The sequence below is a fragment of the Triturus cristatus genome, chromosome 10, assembly GCF_964204655.1.
Source record: "Triturus cristatus chromosome 10, aTriCri1.1, whole genome shotgun sequence".
In the NCBI taxonomy this organism is placed as follows: Eukaryota; Metazoa; Chordata; class Amphibia; order Caudata; family Salamandridae; genus Triturus; species Triturus cristatus.
This window is the reverse complement of record NC_140593.1, coordinates 1,055,520,109-1,055,542,953: the sequence shown is the minus strand read 5'-3', so window position 1 is coordinate 1,055,542,953 and position 22,845 is coordinate 1,055,520,109. Positions and strand designations below refer to the sequence as shown.

Sequence of the window (22,845 nt, the reverse complement as noted above, 5' to 3'; positions counted from 1 at the left end):
GCTGAATTGGGTCACTTGCACAGGTGCCTGGCTTCTTCATATCATAGTGCCTCCTCCTCAGCCTTCCCCCACTTCTGTAGCGCTGTGTACCACACCATCTCCAATGATGCCATTCTGCCCTCCACTGTAGGGTGAGGACTCTCTTGATGAGCAGGAGAGCTATACCTGCAAATCTAGCCCTCACGTTGTTATGCTTCCTGCGTTTGCATATGCCTAGAGTGCAAGCCTCCTATGTTTGAGGACTGTAAGTTTGGTAACCTCCTGTAGTGTAGTGTGGATGGAGGACAGAGCAGGACAGGACCACAGCATATGGCACAGGTCCGCAGAGATCAGCCGGCAGTGGGTACAGCCTATATGAACTTGTGGTAAGAAGCAGTTGAGCTGTTTTGGCATCTGGTAGACCTTGTGTAGTATAGACAATTGTATACTTCTGAACCAGGCATTTCTGGATACTTGTTGTGGGAATTCCACTGCTGGTTCCCACTCTTTATCATGTAAGGCACATCCCATATCTTCAGGGCTGCCAGAGGGACTGTGTGTGTTCCCGTATGGCCTTCTGAATCATCTGGGTAATGGCATGTATTGGGGGCTCTTCATCTCATGTGGATCCGAGGACTTGGCAGGTATTGTGCAGTTGCCCGTATGCTAGAAACTGTCCACGCAGTATAGGAGGGAATGAGCCGGGCTGTACACTCTGCCAAAGCACACATGCTTAATTTATAGCCCTCTGTCTCACGTCCTTCTAATATTGGAGAGAACCGCTGAGCAGAGGCACACGTGGCCTGGCATTCACTGATTCCTAATGCACCGGTTAGTGGCTTACTTGCTGTACTATTTAACGGCATCCCCGTAGTAAACCAGATGCCGCCATGTGGTACAGTGGAGGTAAGGTGATTGCCGTTTTCCTGACATTTATTTTTAATGTGGGACACTTGTCTATTTCAGAGTGACATTTTGCAGAGAAAGGTTAGTTTACTTTTCATGCAACATCCTTAAAAAAGTTACTTTTGGATCAAAGCAGTACCTCACACATATGAGAAATGGGAGGGAGTCACAGAGCTTATTTGCATTACTATTAGTGAGCTGCTGTTGTGTTGCAATATTGAAAACACATGTCATCACTATCCATGAATATTATAGATGTAAACACATTTAGAATTTTGGAGGAATGGTGGGCACTGCCAGTGACCTGGGCAAAGAGGGCATGAAACAGCTGAAACTGGACCATATATTCAAAGCTGTTCCTAACTGGGGCGCGGGCCCCCTAAATATGTTTGGCCCAGGGCCCCAAAAATCCTTAAGATGTCCCAGTTTGCCCACTCTCTTTGAAAAAAATTCCACCCCCTTATGATGTTCAGGCTCCATCGCCACGCTCGCTCGCCGCGGTGCACTCCCACTCGAATTTTACACCTCACCACTTTCAGATGTCACCGTGATGAATAAGACTCCAGAGCCGTGACAAATGTAGTTTCTAGTTTGTGTCCCTCCCCCTAGGGATGTCTACTCATTTTGTGCCTTTAGTTTGCCATTAAAGGGGTCTTCTTCAGGACATGTAGACAATTGATTGTCAGTTGAATTATTTTATATCTTGTGACAAATAGTAGAAAATCTTGGAAAGGGCCTACTGTTCATGTTCATTTCGATCGGGTACATCACATTATTCTTTCTGACTTTGCACATTAGCTCCTAAGATAAGTCATATTCTTATTCTCTTTGTACAATTAAGCACTTTTTCAGTGAATACATATCTATGGTCTTGGCTTTATTTGTGTTTTACGCAGTAATTCATTCCATGTTACATTCAATGTAAAACACTCTGTGATCTATGTTGCCTATCCAGTAAAGTGTTTACAGCATTATATTAGCCAGTTAGTAGTTTGTCACCTGTTTGCATTATGCATGAAAGGGAAGCAATAATGATACAATATTTATGCTCCTTTTGTTTTGCAATGAATTCTGAAAGAATTAGTTGGGTTCTTTTATGTATTGCAATGAACTCTGCCTGCATTCTTTTATATTCCCTTTGTATTGTAATTAATGCTGTCAGGAATAATTTCCCCTTTCATGCACCGCAGCAGTGCCCACAGTGAGTGTGTAATACAGAACCATAGCTATCTATCAAAGTCAGTGGGGTGAGTTACAACCTCTGAGATTACATTTCTTTGGTTTTTAAGGATCGGGTGGACTTTATGCAGCTAATGGTTGATTCTCAGACTGCAGATGACAGCCCTGAAGCAGATGAATCCAATCATGGCTACAAAGGTAATAATTGATCATATACATGAGAGGCTGCACACAAACGTAAAATAAGGAACGTAAATGGAATCACAATTTTTTACTAGGGGGGGTATGTTAAATAGTAGTTGGTCATTAAAGAGAGAACCTGGGGCCGTCATCAGCTGAGTGAATGAGCGAACTGCACTATGTACTACCTTCTAAAATTTCCTGTAATATCAGCACACATTGAAAGTTTCTATTTTGTAAACATATGACTAAGACATTTCAGTTCACATGAATGAGTTTAGCAAATGCCATAACAAAGGGCAAACACAGGAAGGATCAGAGAATCTTTAACCTTTGGGAGTACAAGTGTTGTTGCTCGGTTTGGTATTAGTGCTTTCTATTACACGTCATCTTCCTATTTTCATCAGAGTCCTGGACAATACGAGTGTGTACTCTCATCCCACTTTTATCACAGTCATGACATATAATCAAAAATGTCCCTTTTCTCGAGGCCTGTCAACATGCTCATTGTTAATCTAAATTGGTTCCAATAACCTCTGCAGGGTGATGCAAAAGGATTAGCCTGGAGAATAACTATACATGCACCAGGCACTGCTGTATTGATTTACACACATCTGCAGACTCCCTTTTGCCTGCATAGTTCTGCATGATTTTGTGTTGCAAGTCATTTCATTTCATTTCAAATAGTCTTTATTTCGATAAAATTTCATCATGAAAGACATTTTACAGGCATAAAATTTAAAATACAATATCATTAAAAACAGGTAAAAAAAAAAACATAAACCATGTGACACTGTAAACCAGGCAACTATTAGGACTTATTACGAATAATCCAGACCCAGGCAAGGAATTTAGCCACAGCAATTACAAAGCACTCACTAGTGTCGATTCTCAAAATGTTGAGTGCTACAAAGCCTTGCCGGGTGCCCATATTCTGGCAGAGTGGTTTTAGCCATTTAGCCCGGGGTGCTGCATAGGCCGGGCAGGCAAAGAATATGTGGCCAACGGATTCGACACAATCCGAGCACCACCTACAGGTATCTCGAGAGCCACCCTTCCATTTTTTAGTAAATGAGTTGGTAGGTAGGGAGCCTACCCTGAATTGGTGGTATAATTTCCTGTCGCTAGGCCTGGTGATGATATCCCAATACTCTTCGAAAGCAGGGGTTTGTTTAAATCCATAAAAGTTGCCGGTCAGGGACTCAGGGGAAACAGATAACACGTGTTTTTGGGAAATCATGGACCAATAGAGGGTCTTAAAACTTTGTTTCGGGGGAAAAGAACTATTAGCTGGGTCATTCCAGAGGGTACCTAAGCCCATAGAGGACAATAGGAGACTGACATGCTTACACCAAGGGAGGTCACCCGTCCCCAAAATACAGCGGACGTCCATAAAGGCTTTGGCAAAGGGAGCCAATTCGGGGACTGTCCATAACCTCCTCCAGTAAGCCAGAGGTTTGAACCTGGCGATGTCATCAAATGAACAACAACCAAGGTCCAGAAGAAGTGGTTTCACTGGCGTTGAGCTGGGGAGTCCCGTTAACTTTCTGAAAAATTTGTTTTGGGCTATAACCAGGGAGGAAAGATCTACATGACCCCATAGTTCGGCGCCATATAAAATTGCCGTATTGATTCTGGCTTCAAAAATTTTGATAGGCGGACCTATCATTTTTGCTTGGGATCGTTTTTGCTCCTTGATCAGACAGCCCGATAATTGAGCAAATTTGAGAGAAAGAGCGTCAATTTGAGGTCCCCAGTTCAACTTATTTTCAAACAAAACACCTAGGTAGGTCATAACATTAGTACGTTCCAGAACACCACTATCCATGGTCACTTGACCCCTCACAGATTTCCCTTTATTAAAAACCATATATTTGGTTTTTGAAACGTTAACTGACAGGTCGCAGTCGGAACAAAAAGAAGAAAATAAATTCAAAGCCGACTGCAACCCTGACAGGGTTTGTGAGAGGAGTAGGGTGTCGTCCGCAAACATAAGCAACGGAACTTTTGACCCTCCTAGTGTGGGGGCATCTGTGGATTTGTCAGAGAAGTATTGAACTACTCTGTTGATGAATAGTAGGAACAAAGTAGGTGCAAGTACACACCCTTGTCTGACGCCTCTGTTGACATTAAACTTATCAGTGACCTGCCCTTGGTTACCCCAGCGGACTTGGGCAAAGTTATTGTCGTGTAACCTAGTTATGATGGTTAAGAGGTCAGGAGATAGCCCGAGCTCCGCTAATTCACCCCAAAGTTTGGTCCTATTGACCAAATCAAAAGCAGACCGAAGGTCTACGAAAGCTGCATAGATTGTACCACTGCAAAGATAAACCGTTTTCCAGACGATTAGTTGGAATTTAAAAGCCTGGTCAATGGTACTAATGCATGAGCGGAAGCCTGCCTGGAGGGGCGAAATAATATCAAACTGCTCAGCCCAGAGCTGAACCCTTACCAAAATCATCCTTGCTATAATCTTTTGAACAGAGTCAATAAGACTAATGGGGCGATAATTGCCCGGGCACGAGCGGTCGTCTTTTTTTAAAGATGGGCAGGATTTCGGCGCCCTTCCATGAGTCAGGGATAGGGGCCCCTTTAACTAGTGCATTGGCCAAGAGGGCGATGTAAGGGGCCCAAATTCCAGGGTCGGATTTAAAGAGGTCCGCGGGGACACAGTCGATACCTGGGGCTTTACCATTAGGAACCCTTGATATTGCCATCTTGACTTCATCAACATCAAACTCAAAGTTAGAAGGTATAAACGGGTCCCGACAAAATGATTCAGGAGATGTAACAGCCATGTCTGCGTCGGAAAACTGGGATTCATAATGGGATATCCAGTTGTCCGGAGAAACATTATTGGTGGGAGCCTGAGAGTTTGGGGTATTACCCCACTTCAAGGTGTGCCAGAACAATGTTAGGTTCCTTGATTTGCTGGCTGCCAGTAGGGCACTCCAGTGATCATTATCCCAGTCACGCTTCGCCTGGACTTTGGCCCTGGTGTAAAGTTTTCTCGTAGATCTTATGGTGGCCTGATCCTTAGAAGCGATAGCAGCTTTCAAAGCATTATATGAATCTCGACAGTTTTTGTTATACCAAGAGCTTTGCTTGGGAATCTTGGGGGGCATAACCTTGCAGGGTTTTGAAAAGATGGATTTTAGGTCCAAAAACAGATTGGTATGTATATTGGTGGCATTGGCAAAGTCGCCATTATCAAGCCTAAGTGACTGTAAGGCTACTGTTGCTGTATAGACTTTGTCACCAATCTCAGATAGTATAGCACTGTCAAGGGCAACCCTATCCCATCGCACTCTGCGATGATTATTGGTTAAAAGGGCATTTGCAGTCAGAATCTCGGATTGGGTGTTTCTAAACTGAGGACTGAGCAGGAGTGTCAGAACCAAGGGATTGTGGTCGCTCTCAATTCGCTCACATATCATCATATCACCCAGGGTATGCCAGTACTCCACTTTTATTAGAGCATAATCAATTCGACTACTACGTCCTCGGCCATCGGAAAAGGTCATTTTGCCAGACGGGTCCGAGAGGGTTCGACCGTTGGCTGCTCTAAAACCACGTTCAAGGCATAAACTCGTCCATTGAACAGCAGATTCACTCCAGCGTTTAATAGGAGTGAGGGCGAGAAAAGGTATGTTCCAAATAACATCGATTTCCGAGGTCAGAGAATCACATTCTGGATATAGTGGCTCGAAACAACAGTTGAAGTCACCTGTAATGAGTACGTTGGAACTGGGGTCAACTGTCTCAAGGAACTCGTCCAGTTGAAGGAATGTATTGGTTCCACGCCCTCCTGGAAGACCCCGGTTGTAAATATTAATTAATAATATTGAGGGTTCATCGTTACTCTGCAAGGAGATAATCAGAAGGTCAGGATTTTCTATAGACACTTCGGTTAGGCTATACTTCAAGGTTTGCCTAACCCAAAAACAGAGACCACCAGAGGAACGACCCCTGGGGTTACTTATTGCCCCCTTGAAGAAGTTGACGTATCCGGGATAACACACAGGGTCGACTGCCCATGTCTCCTGAAAAGCCAGGATGTCATGGGTAGAGACCCAAGCGGACCAATCCTCGTTGGTTAATTTACTACGGAGACCCGCAATATTCCAGGAAGCCAGGGTAAGAACGGGGGGGCCGGGGGAGGCCAAGGGAACTAGGGGGCAAGGTAAAGTTAGGCAACTGGAGGACTCCAAAGGAATCTGGGGACATAGTGGAGTTAAAGACACGGGAGGGAGTTCGTCGGCATCAAAACCCGTAAACTTAATTCCAGGGTTACAGGAAGCAATTAGTACAGGGGAAGGAGGTACTAGGAGCAACCCACCAATATCAGATACCACATCAGAGCATGTGCTGCTGGTGGTAATGGGGGCACATGGCAGGGATAAATCTAAGCTCTCCAGAACTGCAGGTGGTGCAGCGGACTTATGGGGGTGTGTATGTAAGCGGTCACAAGAGAGACCGGGGGGTGGGATCCCCTTGACCGAACTAAGTCTGCCATGCATGCCCCGGCCACTGGTCCTATAAGGCGCGGGGCTATGGTTGCAAAGAGGTCAATCAACCCCGTTCAGGTCGCTCAACGGGGCGTAAGGGTTAAATAGTGGTAGATGGAAATCCAGGCCCTGTACTCTTAGAGGACCCCTAGAGACCATCTCCCAACCAAGTAACCCGGAGTTGAACTGTTGAAGAGGTGCAGGGGGATAAAAGTAAGTTAGATCTGTAACAAAAATTCCCGAGGCACCCGGGATGTTGGGGTGGGAACATAGGTAACACACCACCCGGGGATCACGGAAATTTACAAGCACACAGTCCCCCTCCACTCCCTTAACCCCATTACCCAGCCAACATACCCTACGAACAAGCAATATTTCTGCACAAGAAGAAACGGGCAGAGACCTGTTACGATTTAACCAGTGAGTAACCTTGTTTTTTAACTCACTGTGAGTCTCGGCCTTACCCTGCATAAGACTGGGAACACCCACCAGAATAGCAGTATAGGGACGGGACTCAGGCGGAAGGTTAATACGAGGGAGTTCAGAAGATGGAGAGGAACCCTGAACAGGGGAACGGTTAATAATAGGTTGGTTTCTATTGTTATTTGCTTTACTATCTGGAATGTGGTGGGAAGTGATACAGGGTGGCTGATGGGGAGTGTTTGTAAGAGGGACAGTGGGAACAGGGGGATCAGGGAGAGCTCCAGACATGGGGGTGATGTCATTGGAAACAACCTCAACCGCAGTGGTTACATCAGGAGGAGTAGTGGACCCAGAAGGCACTGAGAGAGCTGAAAGCTTCTCTGTTATTGCCAAGTTGGCGTGCATCGTAACCTCTAGTTTTCCGACCACATGGGAAAGACGATTGACCTTCTCATATAATGGAGTAAAGAAAGCCTTGAACAGCTGCTCTAAAACCTCAATATGGGCGGCAGAAAAAGGGAATGTAGTGGTTGGGGGCACAGGGCGAGAAATAGGCACGGAACTCTCGTCAGTAGCAAAGTTAACCTGTGGCGCTGGGAAGATGGAATCGAGACAGGGAGCAGAAATAGAGGACATTTTGATACTATTAGCTGCATTGCCCTTGGAATGCGCTTCCCTACACGAGTTCGTCTGCTGGGTTGTCGGTGACAAGACACCCAGTGACGAAATAGCGGGACCAGGCAAATCAGGAGGGGGCTGTAAAGGATTATCTGAAGTGGTAGAGGGCAAACCAAGGGGAGGAGAACCAGATGTAGAAAGTGGAGTGTTAACCAGTGGGCCTGTTACTAAATCAATATCCGGGCCAAGCCCAGCGCGCTCTGTAAGATCAGAGGTAGGTTGTGGGGGTCTGGGGATAGGAGAGGAGACTGTCATAAGGCTGCCCAAAGAGGATCTTTTGGAGGACAGCTCAAGAGACAGTCTTTTTTCTGTTAAATCTATTTCTCGTTCAAGAATCCGGGCAGCTCTGGTGATAAAGTTGTCTAATGTCCCCGAAACACAACCCCCGGTACTACTCTGTGCTAGTTTCCTACCTGACCTCAGTGACGACATCGCTGTATACGGCAATTTGGAAGTAGGACTTGGGTCTGGGACAGGTAGGCTAGGGTTATACTCAGCCTAAGTACAGAGTATTGGCCCGGCCCGTCCACTTCCGTCCACGAACGGCCACAAACGGCCCGCTCTTTGCCCGGTCTTCGCCCCGGGCCTCGTCCCGCGCGCGTACCGCTAGCGCGCTAGGGCGAAGGCTGAGATAAGCCCGGGGGAGGAGTCAGGGGCGTGAACGGGAAGAGGAACCAGGTGAGCAGAGTTGGAGGAGCGCAATGCTCCGTGGTCCTCGCAGTCCCGTGAGTGAATCAACCAGCGTCCAGCCCCCAGCAAGCAGCGTAGTGTCCAAAGCGTGTGGTTCAGCAGAGAGTCCCACCGTAGAAGTGCCCCAGCCAAGATTTTATACACCTGGGGTCAACGAGCGGCTCCCGCGCAGCGGGGGCCGCGAGGCGTGGCGGTTGAGGGAGGAACCAGGCGGGAAGAGGAACCAGGTGAGCAGAGTTGGAGGAGCGCAATGCTCCGTGGTCCTCGCAGTCCCGTGAGTGAATCAACCAGCGTCCAGCCCCCAGCAAGCAGCGTAGCGTCCAAAGCGTGTGGTTCAGCAAGTGGTCAACTGGCTTTGGTGGTTGCGCGGTGCCGCAGTGTGTTCCTCGGTGACTTCTGTTCTTTCTTCGTCATTGTGCTGCTTTGGATGCTTTGCAAGTCACTCCCTAGATGCACCTCCTTGTATTCTTCATTGTGACACACTAAGTGCAACAGGTGTGCCCAGATGTGGGTCCCTAGCTTAGTGTGCCACTTGTTTTTGCACTGGACCCAAGCTAACACAAGGAGATGATGGACGGAGCGCGGAAACTTTTCAGACACTGACCCCCACTAACAGATCTGGGTTGAATCCATCGTCATTCTTTAGCTCACTTCGCCACCTCAGTTCAGACCCAGCTGTATGCAAATCAGACTTGACCCTTGTGCCTCATGGGAACAGTCCAGCTCGAACTGCCCTGCCAAGCATATGTCTGGGTCCAAACTGGAATGGAATGGTGAGCAAAAAGACAATGGATTTAGGCCCAGATCTCTGTACTGGGGTGAATGTATGACATTGTTCTGCATTCTGTCAATCAATTGTTGTTTTTGGATTTTCTCATCCCGAGTGGGACGGGTAGGCCCGGACTTGGGTCACGTGCTCTCATGCCACTGGAGTTAAGCTATCCTGGCTGATAAGGGCTGAAAGTCCGAAACCGGTCCTAGGATGCTTGTTTCCAGTCCAGGGAGGATCTGGCCTGGCAGTTAGGGCTGGACTTTTTCCATTGGGTGCAGGGTCAAGGCTGATTTGCATATGGTTGGGTCCAAACTGGAATGGCATGGTGAGCAATAAAACAATGGATTTAAGCCCAGATCTCTGTACTGGGGTGAATGTATGACATTGTTCTGCATTCTGTCCATCAATTGTTGTTTTTGCACTGGACCCAAGCGGCACCCGACTGAAGGGGTCAAAATAGGTGAAATACGGACTTGGGTTGCTTGTGTTTCGGTACAGTGAGTACATGGCTTGGCAGTTTGGTGCAGGATCAAGATTGATGTGTATATGACTGAGTCTAATCTGAGGTGGCATGATGGGCAAAAACATGATTGACTGGGATGTGGCCTTGAGTAATTGCCAGTGGCTGAGATTAAATCAAACATTCCATCCATCACTTTTCTATATTCTCCTGTGTCTCCTCACATCAGCAAACATTTTTTGCTGTGTTCAACTATTTTACTGTGTTTCAAAGATGTGAGCTTTCTTGATGATCTGGCTATGGGTCATGTTACCTTCACATATTGCAGTTTCTTGTTCCAGGATGCCCAATAAGCACATATGTTAACCCCAGTCTAAGTGCAGCTTTGCCAGCAACGGCAGAGCCGGTAGCCCTTGCTGCTAGATTCTGTACTTTCTGCAAGCATTGTCTGGTGCAGTCCTGGAGACCTTTGTATATTGAATTTGCAGTCAAGTATAGTCAGCATTTCTGCTCCTACTAAGGTGTCCTGGTTAATTGTTTATAGAATAGGCTGGATGTTTTAGTTCCATTTTAGCTGAATTCATAGCGATTTGAGTGATTTATTTTTTTTCATGGAATGCATGTGGACCAAGTAGACCCCAACGTTTTTGGCTAGTGGAGAGAGCGAGAGGGAACCTGTCCAGCCACAAGGAAAGCATAGATAATGGCACAAAGACACCTGCAAGCAGTAGAGTGGCATACACTGAATTAAGTGGGAAGGCTGCAGTGTTTAGCTAAGAGTTTGAACAGCTTCTGAAGTTATAGAAAACTATTTCTCTAGTATTGTGTATACCATATTAAGGGTTTAATCTCTGTTTCTTTTTTGTCTGGGCCTCCTTCACTTGCAGCACTTACTGATTCGGAGATTATGGCACAGGCTCTAGTCTTTATTCTTGCTGGATATGAGACCACGAGCACATCTCTCAATCTTTTGTCTTATGAGCTGGCAACTCACCAGGGGATACAGAAGAGGCTACAAGAAGAAATAGATAAAGCGCTACCTGACAAGGTAAGTCAATAACTTTTTTTTAAAGCAAGAGCATGAGATGATGTTGCCCCATAATATAAGCTTTCTAAGATCATCCCATCATTAGAGGTGCTATAAACAGACTACTAAATGCCTTATATCAAATAGTTTTTCACTTTCTGATATATCAAGTCTAACATAGTCTGTTTATGGAAAAATTCCCTGGTACATTTACAATTACAAGTAAATCGATAGCCACACCAAGAAAATAACAAGCATTTGCAATGCAATAGGTCTCGCATTTACGAGAGCTTGTGCTATTGGCATTGTAAATGCCAACAGCTTAAACTCTAGCAAATGCGAGGCCTATGGCTACGAAAATATGTTTTTTGTTGTTAAAGCCCACATGCCGCACTTTCACGTGCGTGAAGGCCGCGCCCCTTTCTTCAAAAAAGCTGTGTCTAACTAAAGGAGCACGGCCGCTATTAAAGTGAAACCGCGGCATGACGGCTTTTATACAAAAAAGCATCTGTTCCTCAAACAAATGCTTTTTTTTGTAAAAGCCCCCATGCCGCGGTTTCACTTAAATAGCAGCTGCGCACCTTTCCTTAAACTTGGCTCTTCTAAAGAAAGGGGCGCGGCCTTCATGCACGTGAAAGTGCGGCATGGGGGGCTTTGACAATAAAAAAAATATTTGCAATGCCATAGGTCTCACATTTGCAAATGTTTTAGCTATTGGCATTGTAAATGCCAATAGCTCAAACTCTAGTAAATGCGAGACCCATGATATTGCAAACATGCGCTCGCCATTGTCTCAGCTGCGTTGAAACTGAAAGCGCGCATGGCACGCTAAATGTAAGGAAAGCACTTCTTGCCTGCAGTAGGTCAAAACCCATATAAGAAATAGTGCTCACAGACTAATTAAAACATACCATGTCGCAACAGAAGTAAAAGGGCCAGTCGCCATGGAAGGTTTCAAATGAAGACAAGGCATTACTAAGGAGGGACTAACAAGGCGATTAAGGAATCAGAAGCCAGCATTTACAAAGGACAACGACACAAGCCAATGAAAAATATGGGCAGAGAGTGGGCGGGGCTTCAAATCCCTAACTCAATGCAGCATGGCTTGCAGAGCAGCTCATGCGCTGCCCAGGCGCGACCTAAAAACCACTTTAAAAAGAAGGTAAGTAAAGTAATTTTGATGTCAGTTTTGACTCTAAACAAGTGTGGATATGGTTGACAGAAGTAACATTTGTTAAACACTATTGATTTAAAATAAAATGCCCTTAGTTGTAACATTGTACTATCAAACAGAAAAGAAATGTATGTCCCCTGTCCAATTTATATTGAGAATGATCACTTCCGCGTTGCTGGTCCACTGCTTCATACCATGCTCATCATTTAAAGGTATTCAAGGGTTGCAACCCCTACGTCCATGGGGCATTTCTAGAAGAGGTGGATAGTTTGATGTAAAAAAAAACTATTTTACAAATAAGCCAATACATTTTGCTGATCTGCAAATTCAAGAAGCTGCATTTCAAGAGGAGTGATAGGGGAGATTAAGCCGCAGTAAATGGGGTAGATGGAAGCAATGACTAGTATTAATACATTTCCTCAGCCATCTTTTCAGCTTCTATAAGTAGTTCTGCAAGCCCCAAATTATTTAGGTTTACCAAACCACAGGGTTTTCGGACTCGGGTTGGCCTGTCAGTCTAGGGCCATATTGCTGGGTTTTAGGATATAGTAGTCTTGCTGCTTAATCTAAATAATGCTACGGTACCTCCTAGATTTGCAGAAGCATTGCTTTTAAATGTGAATGTCTGTGGTTTGCTTTTTAGGAATAATGATATCATATTGTACAATTTTCTGGGCTCCTTAGGAAGACGGAAGGAATTGCTTGAGTTTAACCTCTTTTATTGTGAGCAACCCTCAGACTAACCGAAGGAGGAAGTCCATTGGAGGCGGTTCCTTTATAACAAGGGAAAACATTTCCGCTTTTTATTTCTGTTTGCAGCGCTCCTTATCTGCCGAAGTATTGTCCATCAAGTGTTGCACCTTGGTCATGCTCTATTCTTTTTCATGTCATTGTCTACCTGGGTATGTTGGATTATATGCATTTCACTGTACAAAGCCTTAAAGATCTTTCGGTCCATCAAATTATTATTGACTGGGGCTCCTAAATATTTTGGTACATTACAATTTGTTTCAATAGTAGATGAGTTTGTGACTAATCATGAGGGATTTGGGCTAATGCACCACATTCATGCCATACACTTGTTGCTCCTCACGCCATTGGTCCTGTCTTCATTCCTTATGGCCTTTTCTCTAAGTAAATATTAATATAGTCAGACTACTTTGTAATTGCAATTTTGAATAACCGCTTGGGTTCAGATATACAGATGATCTCAAGATGTGTGTCTGAAGTATAGTGAAGTTGAGCCTTAAGGGTTGTCTGGTTTTTTTTTATTCACTTTAACTGTACTTGTAATGCAAAACATCTTACAAAAGCAAAGCCAACTCAGAGCATTCAGTTTTTCTTACTGCGAATTCTTTCTGGTAAACATGTAATTAATAAATCCAGCAAGATCTTGCAATTTTCTTCCAAATCATTATATCCCATTAGTAATATCTTCTATATCTTTGCCTACTTCAAATAATTGATGCATTTTAGCCAGCAATTGAAACATGGTAGAGATGGGTTATGTCTAGGTTGACAATCTCACTCCAGATCATCATGGAATATGTCTCTTGTCCTGAAATTTCCACCTACATATCTTAATCAGGTTTGTCAGTTTAATGGAATCAAAATACGACAACAAGACTGAGAATGCACTAGGTCACCATACAAACGTCCAGGGCTGGAGACTTTACCCATAATGATCTGGAGGGTGGTGTTAACCCTAGATCCGCCAACTTTCAAATTATTATGTAGTGAGTCACTATTGTTGCATAGTATTCCAAATCCAAGCTTCATTTCCCATGCTATCACATGATATGATGATCTCTTATGATGGAGTCCCCTGGGCAGATCATTTGCGGTGTTTATAAATGAATATTCCAGCCCACCATTGTAATATCTTGGGGCAGGGGAGAGGATGTAGCCTAACGGCTAGAGCGGTCGACCTCAAAGCTGGGGAAATGGGTTCCAACCTCGACAGGGACACTCAACATCCTGTGATTCTGGACAAATCACTTAATCTCCCTATGCCTAACAAAAAAAATGAATGTGTCCGTCTGTTACACAACTGTTGCTCATGTAAAGCACTCTGATACCGTCTGGTTTAGTTCATGCTATGTAAAACTAGTAAAAAATAAAAATTATGTTTGCCTGATGTCTTTCAATTTGACTTCTAAAACATCATTGTTATGTTATATTAGTTGAATCTTGATATAGCGCACAACTCATCCCCAAAAGGACATCTCCGCGCTGATTCGGCAGGTGGGTGTGAAAGAGGCAGCATTTAAGACAGTCAATTTTTTAGGTGTCTTTTTAATTCTGCAAGCCTAGAACATAGGCGCATAAACAGGGAGTTTGTTCCAGTGGAGTGGAGCCAAAAGGTTTGGCCACCATATTTGACGGTCGGATCCATCAGGGGCATAGAAGAAACTGATTGCTAGATCGCAGATTCCTGCTTGGCACATAAGGGATAAGACTGTGCTGTAGGTATTTTGGGCCTAGCCTTGATAGCGATTTATGTGTTAGGCAGAGCAGTTTAAACAGTGCTCTCTTACAAATGGGGAGCCAGTGTAGTGCTCTAAGTATGGGGGCAGACGAGGGTCTTGGAGGCAGGTTATTTACCATTCGTGAGGCTGTGTTTTGGACCACTCATAGTTTTGACAGAAGGGATTCATTGGAGGCCAGAAACAGGGTGTTGCCATAGTCAAGGCAGCTGATGACTTGTGATCGCGGAGTGTTTTGTGTGAGCTCAGTGGTAGTCATCTGAAGATTTTTTTGAGTAGACGCATGATGGTAAAACAGTTGTTACATGTGGTGGCAAGATGGTCTTGCATAGATGGCTGAGCGTCCAAAATTATGCCTAGGTTTTTTGCGATTCTGGTGGGTATCTGGTGGCACAGCTCTGCTGGCCACCAATCCTCTGTCCAGAAACTCTGAGCTTTACCAAACAATATTATCTCTGTCTTGCCACCATTGAGTTGGAGACAGTCGTGGGACATCCAGATGGCAATCTTCTTCATGTAGGTTAAAACACTCTGTTTGACGTTTTCGAGATCCCGCACAAACGAGGTGACCAATTGGGTGCCATCTGAGTATGAACATTTCTTGTATCCAAAGGATTTAATTAGTTGGCCTAGGGGGGCTACATAGACATTAAACAGTGTAGGGTTCAGGGAGGAGTCTGAGTGACTCCTTTATTCAGGGGAATGGTCCTGTAATGGAATGTTCCCATGGAAATTGTTTGTTCCCTGTTGTTGAGGAAGTCTACCAACCGGTCCAGAGCTAAATCCTGGATGCCTATCTTTTGGAGGCGCTGCACCAGAACTGAGTGTGAGATGGTACCGAATGCAGCCGATAGATCAAGCAAAACCAGCATAGCTGGTTGTTGATTGTCCAGGGATAGTCTTATGGTGTCGACTACTACAAGTAGAGCAGTCTCAGTGCTATGAGAAGGTTTGAAGCCTGACTGAGAAATGTCTAACAGGCTATGGCTCTCTAGGTAGGCCATGAGCTGTTTGTTGACGTGGGTCTCTAGGATCTTTCCCAGCACTGGAGGAGAGATATGGGACGGTAATTCGTAGGGTCGTTAGGGTCTCCGGTTGGTTTCTTCAAAATGGGTGTTAACTGAGCTGCTTTCCATTGTTTTGGGACCATAGATAGGGTCAGTGATTTGTTACATAATGCGGTAATGGGTGGAGCAAGAAATAGGGCAAGACGTGTGATCATTTTGGGGGGGCAGGAATCGACAGGGGATCCAGATTTTACTTTGGCTAGTGAGTCCAGCATCTGTGTTGGTGAGATAGGCTTGAAACTATCTAGTACTGGTGAATTGGAGTGATGTGGTATGACTATTTGATTGTGAGTTGAGAGCTATTATAGATAATATCAATTATGGTTTTGAAGTGAGAAGCCAAGGTGTCGCAGAATGTTTGGGAGGCTAGGGTTTCAGAGGAACTTGCCTTTGGTTTGACTAAGGTTTTTATGATTTTGAATAGTTCCTTTGAGGAGTTGCCTGCCTGATCTATTTTATGAACAAAACGTTATCTGCGTGCTGTCTTTATTTTGGTGTGATAAGTGTGAGACATCTTTACTGCTTTTGAACATCCTCTAGATACGCTCGAGGCTTCAACAGTGGGACTTAACTGTTTTTAGTTCAGCCATGTAACAGGGGGCATTGGGTATGAGATATTTCCTTGGTTGAGGTTTGTAGGGAGCCATGTATGGGAGAGAGTCGTTGAACTGTGCCAGGGCTGAATTTATGTCATGGGATTTGTCTGGAATGAAAGTGGGGAAAGCCACTTGAAATGCATCTAAAGTGATCTGTTTCCAAGGTCTTGCGGTAGCTTGGATCTGGGCCTTGGGTCGGTCAGGGACTGTCGTGGTCGGAATCTGGAAACTGATCAGGAAGTGATTTGTCCAAGTTAGTGGCAGTTGGATGTCAATTACAGAAAGTATAGCAGTAGATGAGATCCAGCATATTGCTAGCAGAGTGAGTGGTGCCAATTATTGCGAGATGTAGGTTTAACTTTTCGAGATTAGTTAGCAGAGTAGAGACATCTGGTTCAGTGGTACATCTGCGTGGTGGTCTCCAATCAAGAGGAAGTCTTGTGTGGCTAGTATGTAGGGTGCTAGTCGCTCTGTTGGGTTGGGGCTGAAGTCCTTTTTTGTCAAGGAGGGCGGGAGATAAGGGCACCATTCCAGGAGAGGCCATTAGGGGGACATCATTTAAAATAGTGAATCAAGTATTTGGACTCTCAAGGAGTCTTTGAAAGCTAGAGCTATATCTCCACCTGGTTTGTGTTCCCCGTCTAGCCTAATTAATTTGTAATTCTCTGGGAATGCAATGGGGATACTGGGTAGTGCTGACTGGCGTAGACCTGTTTCTGTGATGAAACATAGGTCTGGTTATGTTGAGATAAGAAGATCCCAAATTTCTATTGAATGTTTGGAAATGACCTACCATCAAAAACAAAAAATTTGAGCGAAGAGGGCACATTTTGTAATTTGTTGGGGGATCCAGATGTGGAGGAAGAGGGCTTTATGGAGGCTTTGTGAACCTGTATATGTCAGGGAGGACTATCGTCCTGATCCACTAGTGCTGTGGGGTTCGTAAAAGAGCATGTGAACTTGCATTTTTGAGAGGCAAAAGGACCTTCAGAGGTGATAGGGAGATGGGGGATACAATGTGAGCAGTTAGTTCTCAGGTTTATTAGTTCTCTATTGTTATAGTGTAGTGTGGATGAAGGAGGAATATCTGGGGGTGTAGATGCAGGGTTCCTGGTGGCTGGCGATCGACTGGCACAGACGAGCGCAGACAGGCTTGCCTTTGGCGGTGCCAGGTTTGTATTTCTACTGGAGAGCTAGACCGCCGCCGTCCAGTGATTGGCGTCGTCGCAGAATAGCCGCGTCACTGCCGACACGTCCTAAACTCCCTCAGTTCAATTGGCTGAGCCGTAATGAACTAGGGAGTCCAGGGGAGAGCATGCAAATACAGAAATAGTTTCCAGGTAACAGTTTCAAATACTGCAGTTAGTAAGGGCTGTGGGTTGAGGAAACTCTAAAAATATTAAAATGTTCAATGCTAATATGCGGCGCAAGCAACTCAAGTGAACATAAGTATAGTGAGTAGTAAAAGAAATTGAAATCGTGTGCCTGGGCACATGCTCATCTGAAGCCTGGCATGTCCACTGCATGTCGACGCCAGGTTTGTAGTTTATACCAGAGAGCTTGACTGCTGCCGTCCAGTGATTGGCAGACGTTGCGGAATAGTCACGTCACTGCTGACATGTCCTGAACTCCCTCCGTTCAATCAGCAGAGCCATGATGGATCATAGAGTCCAGAAGAGAGCGTTCAAATACAGAATGAGTTTCCAGGTAACAGTTTAAAATACGGCAGTTACTAAGGGTTGTGGGTTGAGACAACGCTAAAAATCAATGCTTATATGCAGCGCATGCAAATCATGTGAACACAAAGTTTGTGCCTGGGGAAAAAGCTCTTCGGAAGCTTGGTCTGTGGCACTGTGTATCAAATTTGTTAATTCTATAAAGTATGTTTAATACATTTACTTAATAAGTACTCAGTAGGTCCTCTCTGCATTAGGCCTGGGCAGTGAACTTCGCTCTGTTCGTGGAGTTTCCTGCACTCCACGGAGCTTGTGGGGCACAGAAAACTCTGCTTCGCGATGTGCAGTGGAGTTTTTTTTCCCGCTCGCGATCGCGAACAGTAAGTTTGCTATCGCGAATGGTAAGTTCGTGAACGGGATCTGCCGCTCAGGTAGAATTTCTACCCAAGCGGCAGGAATACCAGCACAAACTGCAGTTTGCACTGCACGCAGCCACTCGCGGAGCTTCGCTGAGTTTTTTTGTAACTTTGCGGAGTTCCCCATAGCAAAACTGCGCAAACTTTGCCCAGGCCTGCTATGCATCTGATTTTAATTATCCTGCTATAGTGACATAGCCTTGGATTAGCCTAGATCAATTGGCCAGTTAATCTGAAACTTGCATTGCATCAAGGAATGGATTACGAAAAATGCTAATGTGTCTGGGAAATTCTATGCCAGGACCAGAGGCGAGGATTATGCTTTACTTTCTTCGTTTTTATTAACAGCAGCCATATTATAATATTTATAGAAAAACTACAAATCCCATGAACACTTGGGAATATTTCGGAATGGTTCATCCATTCAAGGCATGGATCTCCCTTCATACTCCTCTGTCCATGATCCTTCCTGCTTTTTTCTTTGCTGCTCCACGCAGCCGACAGTTAAGTGAAAAGGTATACCCAAGCACTCCTTTTGAAGACTGCATTGTTGCTCTGCCACAATAACTTAGGGAGGCTGGTGGTTCTGTCCAACCCTTTAGCACCGTTAATAACGTAATCTCCACTAGATAACAGGGTAATCAACCACGAGCGCCTATTACCTATTAACAATACCACTACCCACAACTGGTAAAAAGTGAAAAGGCCTGAGGGCCATATTTGTTAATTCTTTGTTTAATTCTTTGTATGCCTATTTACAATATTTGGCCAACCTTTGACCTTTAGGCTTTCTCTGCGTCACCGCGGGAACGCTTGCCTCCCCTATGCTTTCGCAGGCCGCTCGGGGGCAGACATCTCGTAGGAGGTGCGTCGGGGCTGTGTGGTGTGGTCTTCCGACCACTAGGGGCACCAGCATGCCTCATTAGAGGCTCCTTTTAGGGGCGAGCACGCCAGTCGCATTGTTCTGCTCGAATTAGTGTGTTGATTGGACTCAGCGCGACCGGCCAAGCGCCTGTCATCCTCACATCTTGCCTGGAGCGTGATGCTTCCGGGGGGGGGTCTGTAAAATACACACGCTGCCAGTAAAGCGCACAGGAAACGCCCTGTGCAGAAGCATGTATTAAAGGCGATCGTGCCTCAACCTGTGCATATGCTTGGGAGAGCGTGTGCAGTGTAATTAGGCGCTAATAGCCAGTAAATGGAAAAAAGGGCACACACCCAGGGGCAGATATTAAATAAATAATTCAAATTAAGGAAAATAATTTGCCCAGTGTACAGTACGGGCAGTGGTGTCCATAGGACCTTTTGTTCAGTGCCTTCCCAGGCAGTTATACATACTAATGAGCTTTCGAATAAACTGATACAAAGAGCTTACCCCAAAAAAGTTATCAGAAAAGCATGTAAAAGAGCGCGCAACATACCACGGGAGGCGCTCCTAGAAAGGAATAAAAGGGAGACTAGTGACTGCCTCACGGTGGTTATGACCTTTGACCCGTTGGCCTCTAAGATCAGGCAATCATGAGAAAACACTGGCCATTGCTGTCCACTGCAGATTTTAGAATGCCACAACCCAGATTTGCATTTAGGCGTGCCACGAATCTAAAGGATAAGCTAGTGCACACGCGACCACAACCTATTCAAAGAGCTTCCTCATTGCCGGCGGGACACTACCCGTGTGGTGGATGTTCAGTCTGTAAGTTGACAGAAAAGACAAGTTATGTCAATCTCAACAGTGGCAAAAAATGGCATCTGAATACATTTTCAAATTGCAATACGCCAAATGTGATCTACAGACTTACTTGTGAGTGTGGGCTACAATACATAGGTCTCACCACTAGAAAAATAAAGATACGGATTCAGGAGCATTTGAGTACCATCAAAGCCGGCAAGCTCACCACGCGCCTGGTACAACACTTTAGTGAGTCCAAACATGACTTACGAGCCTTGAGATGGGTTGTCCTGGAGAGGGTGTTGGCCAGGAATGATACCATAGATAAAGTGCTGGCAACCAGAGAAGCCCGTTGGATTTATACTGAGAAGGCGGATCTCATAGGCCTGAACGATCGCATCGAGTGGAATAAAGTGAGCAGTCAATAACACCACTCCACTCGGTCTGATTTAGCCCCACATAGCAATCCACATGGTCTGAGGAATATGTGAGTTAATTTAGGGGATTTCCTTGGATGTGGGTAATTGCGGCTTTGTGGTTGAGTATTAAACAACTGTACACATCAAAACATAGTATGAGTAACAGGATCTTTATGTTGAGGTCAGGAGGTGCAGGAGTCTATGCCCCTTTAATTGTGAAACAAATTTATTGAGGTCTAAAAATGGCTATTTGCATGGTTTAAAGAATGTATATATAAAATCTGTAGATTATGTTTAAATTGTGCCGCCATGTGGGAGATTCGATCAATAGAAAAGTTGTGGTAGACCTGCTTGTGATCGTGAGTGCCTGCTCCAAGATGGCCGCCATGTTCGTTGCAGTTGTGAGCCGTCGCCACTATTACACGTGAGGCGGACGGAGGGGCGCGGCATAGAGAGACTACATCAGAGGCTGGGAAATGTTCCTGACTCGAGGCGGTGACGACAGAAGGATCGCTCCCATAAAGGTTACGGTGAGAGTATGTAGGACCCCGGAACATAGGTGGTGAAACGCTGCGGATGCGGCACGGTGTACCGGGGGTTTGGTGAATGTGATGACAGTGTATTTCGGTGTTGCTATAACGAGTCCCAGGCTTGACCATGCTTAGCAGGGATGTGTTCTCAGGACCCCGGGACGAAGGTGGTGAAACGCTGCAGACGCGGCACAGTGTACCGGTGGTTTGTTGAATGTGATGACAGTGTATTTCTGTATTTCTGTGTTGCTATAACGAGTCCAAGGCTTGACCCTGTTCAGCAGAGATGTGCTGAGGCAAACGGACTTATGGTCTAAACACTAACGGTGGCTGATTTGAACCGGTCTTTAGAGACATACAAAATGAGAGTGCAGGTGATGCAGTGGGCAAATACTTGTGGAAATCAACATTTTTAATCTATACTGGTACTTGATGATAAGTCGCAAATCTCTTTTCCACAGGTGGAACACGCGCTAGTTTCAGCGCATTTCCAAGAATCGGGAATAGGAATACTAAGTAGAACCCCGATTGACATTGTGAAGGCTGGTATGAATGTCCTCGGCCTTTACATGGTAAATACACCTATGGGAACGAAGACTCGGTGTAATTGATGAACGGTTGGTCCATATTTTATTGAAGAACAAGGGGAAAACTGCAATTCTATTGTTTCTTCTTTCCTGCTTTCTATACAGCCCTTCTGTAACACAAAAGTGGATGTCCAGTGAGGCGAGTATTTAAAAAAACCCTATGCCCTGACGAAATTGCCACAACAGAGATTAATGGCAATGGAACATGTTGGCCTTCCTTATAAAGGTTAGCGACATATAGTGCTTTTATTTTTGAGTGAACTCACTGGTTGTGAATAAAGAGGTTTATTTATAGTGAGTTTTCAACTCAATTTTAATATTGCTTGGAACATTTGTTCTTGGCAATACACTGGGTTTTTCATATTCGTTCTTTGCCTATGGGGACAGCAAAGTTTCCACTTAAAAACTATTTCTTTTTCTTTGTCTTCCCACCTTTCTTTTACTGGACACTACTTTCTATGAGTTGGCAACCAGTGATGACAAAACGTGGGCATACCAGCGAGAACCAGCTGGCAGCCTTCCTGGTGTTGCGTACGTGAGGTGCCTCCTCATTCTTCACTTTTCATGTCTCAACTCTTCTGACTTCTTGTTGTGAGCTACTTTTTGTGAGGCTATGAAGGGCTGTATTGCAGGATTGTTTTAATTGAGATTCAAGAGTGTCAGGACCTGGCTTAAATTTGGACGTATTGACGGTGTATGGGAAATAGCTATTCCCAACAACAGTGGCGGTCCATGAACTGAAACGTGATTCCTCTTGATGCCAAGCCATTAATTGTGTTGACAGTTATACATACTAGCCTGGTTCACCAAGTCCATTTTGCCCCTAATATGCAGGACTTGCAGGATTCCTATACGTAGGAGGAATCTGTGACTTACCTCCCGATTGATGATGACTTCTGCGAAGTCATGGATGCCTTTATACAGAGGGCGGTCTCTGAGGCTATGGCACCCTTGGAGCTAAAGCTCCTTAATATTGCAGCGTGGTTCCTACAACCCCTCGCCCAGAGGGAAGAACCCAGAGGATCATCCACCCTTGTGCCTATGAGCCAGCCGGAGGCGCCCTAGAAGTCGAAAAAAAGCACAACCATGACCCGTTTGTCAATCTTGATGCCTTTGACAGGCTGAAATGCACTTTCTTGGGTCATAACATTCCCTCTGACCTTGTTGGACCCCCCCTGCCATTACTCGCCGATAAGCCTATCACAAGTCTGACAGCATCCTCTGCCTCCCCCGTAACAAACGGCGATGACGCCCCCACCAGCTCTTCAGTTTCAAAGCCGTCCGATGACAGCAAGAGCACACTGGACTTAGACGCCGACATGCTGAGCCCAGAGAACCTAATTCTCCCACTGTCGTCAGACTGGGTGCCCACAGACAAAGTATTCCACACAAATCCCTTGACAAGGTGATCCGTAACCGCCTT

General features: G+C 45.2%; 1 protein-coding gene across 1 annotated transcript in view; it reads left to right on the top strand.

The window, feature by feature from the left end:
- Positions 1-22,845, top strand: part of LOC146796553 (cytochrome P450 3A29-like) — a 204,348-nt gene that overhangs the window by 103,950 nt on the left and 77,553 nt on the right. The window contains exons 9-10 of the mRNA XM_085629188.1: positions 2,175-2,262; positions 10,663-10,823. Of these exons, the coding sequence (XP_085485314.1) occupies positions 2,175-2,262; positions 10,663-10,823 (249 nt within the window). The remainder of the gene's footprint in view (positions 1-2,174; positions 2,263-10,662; positions 10,824-22,845) is intronic.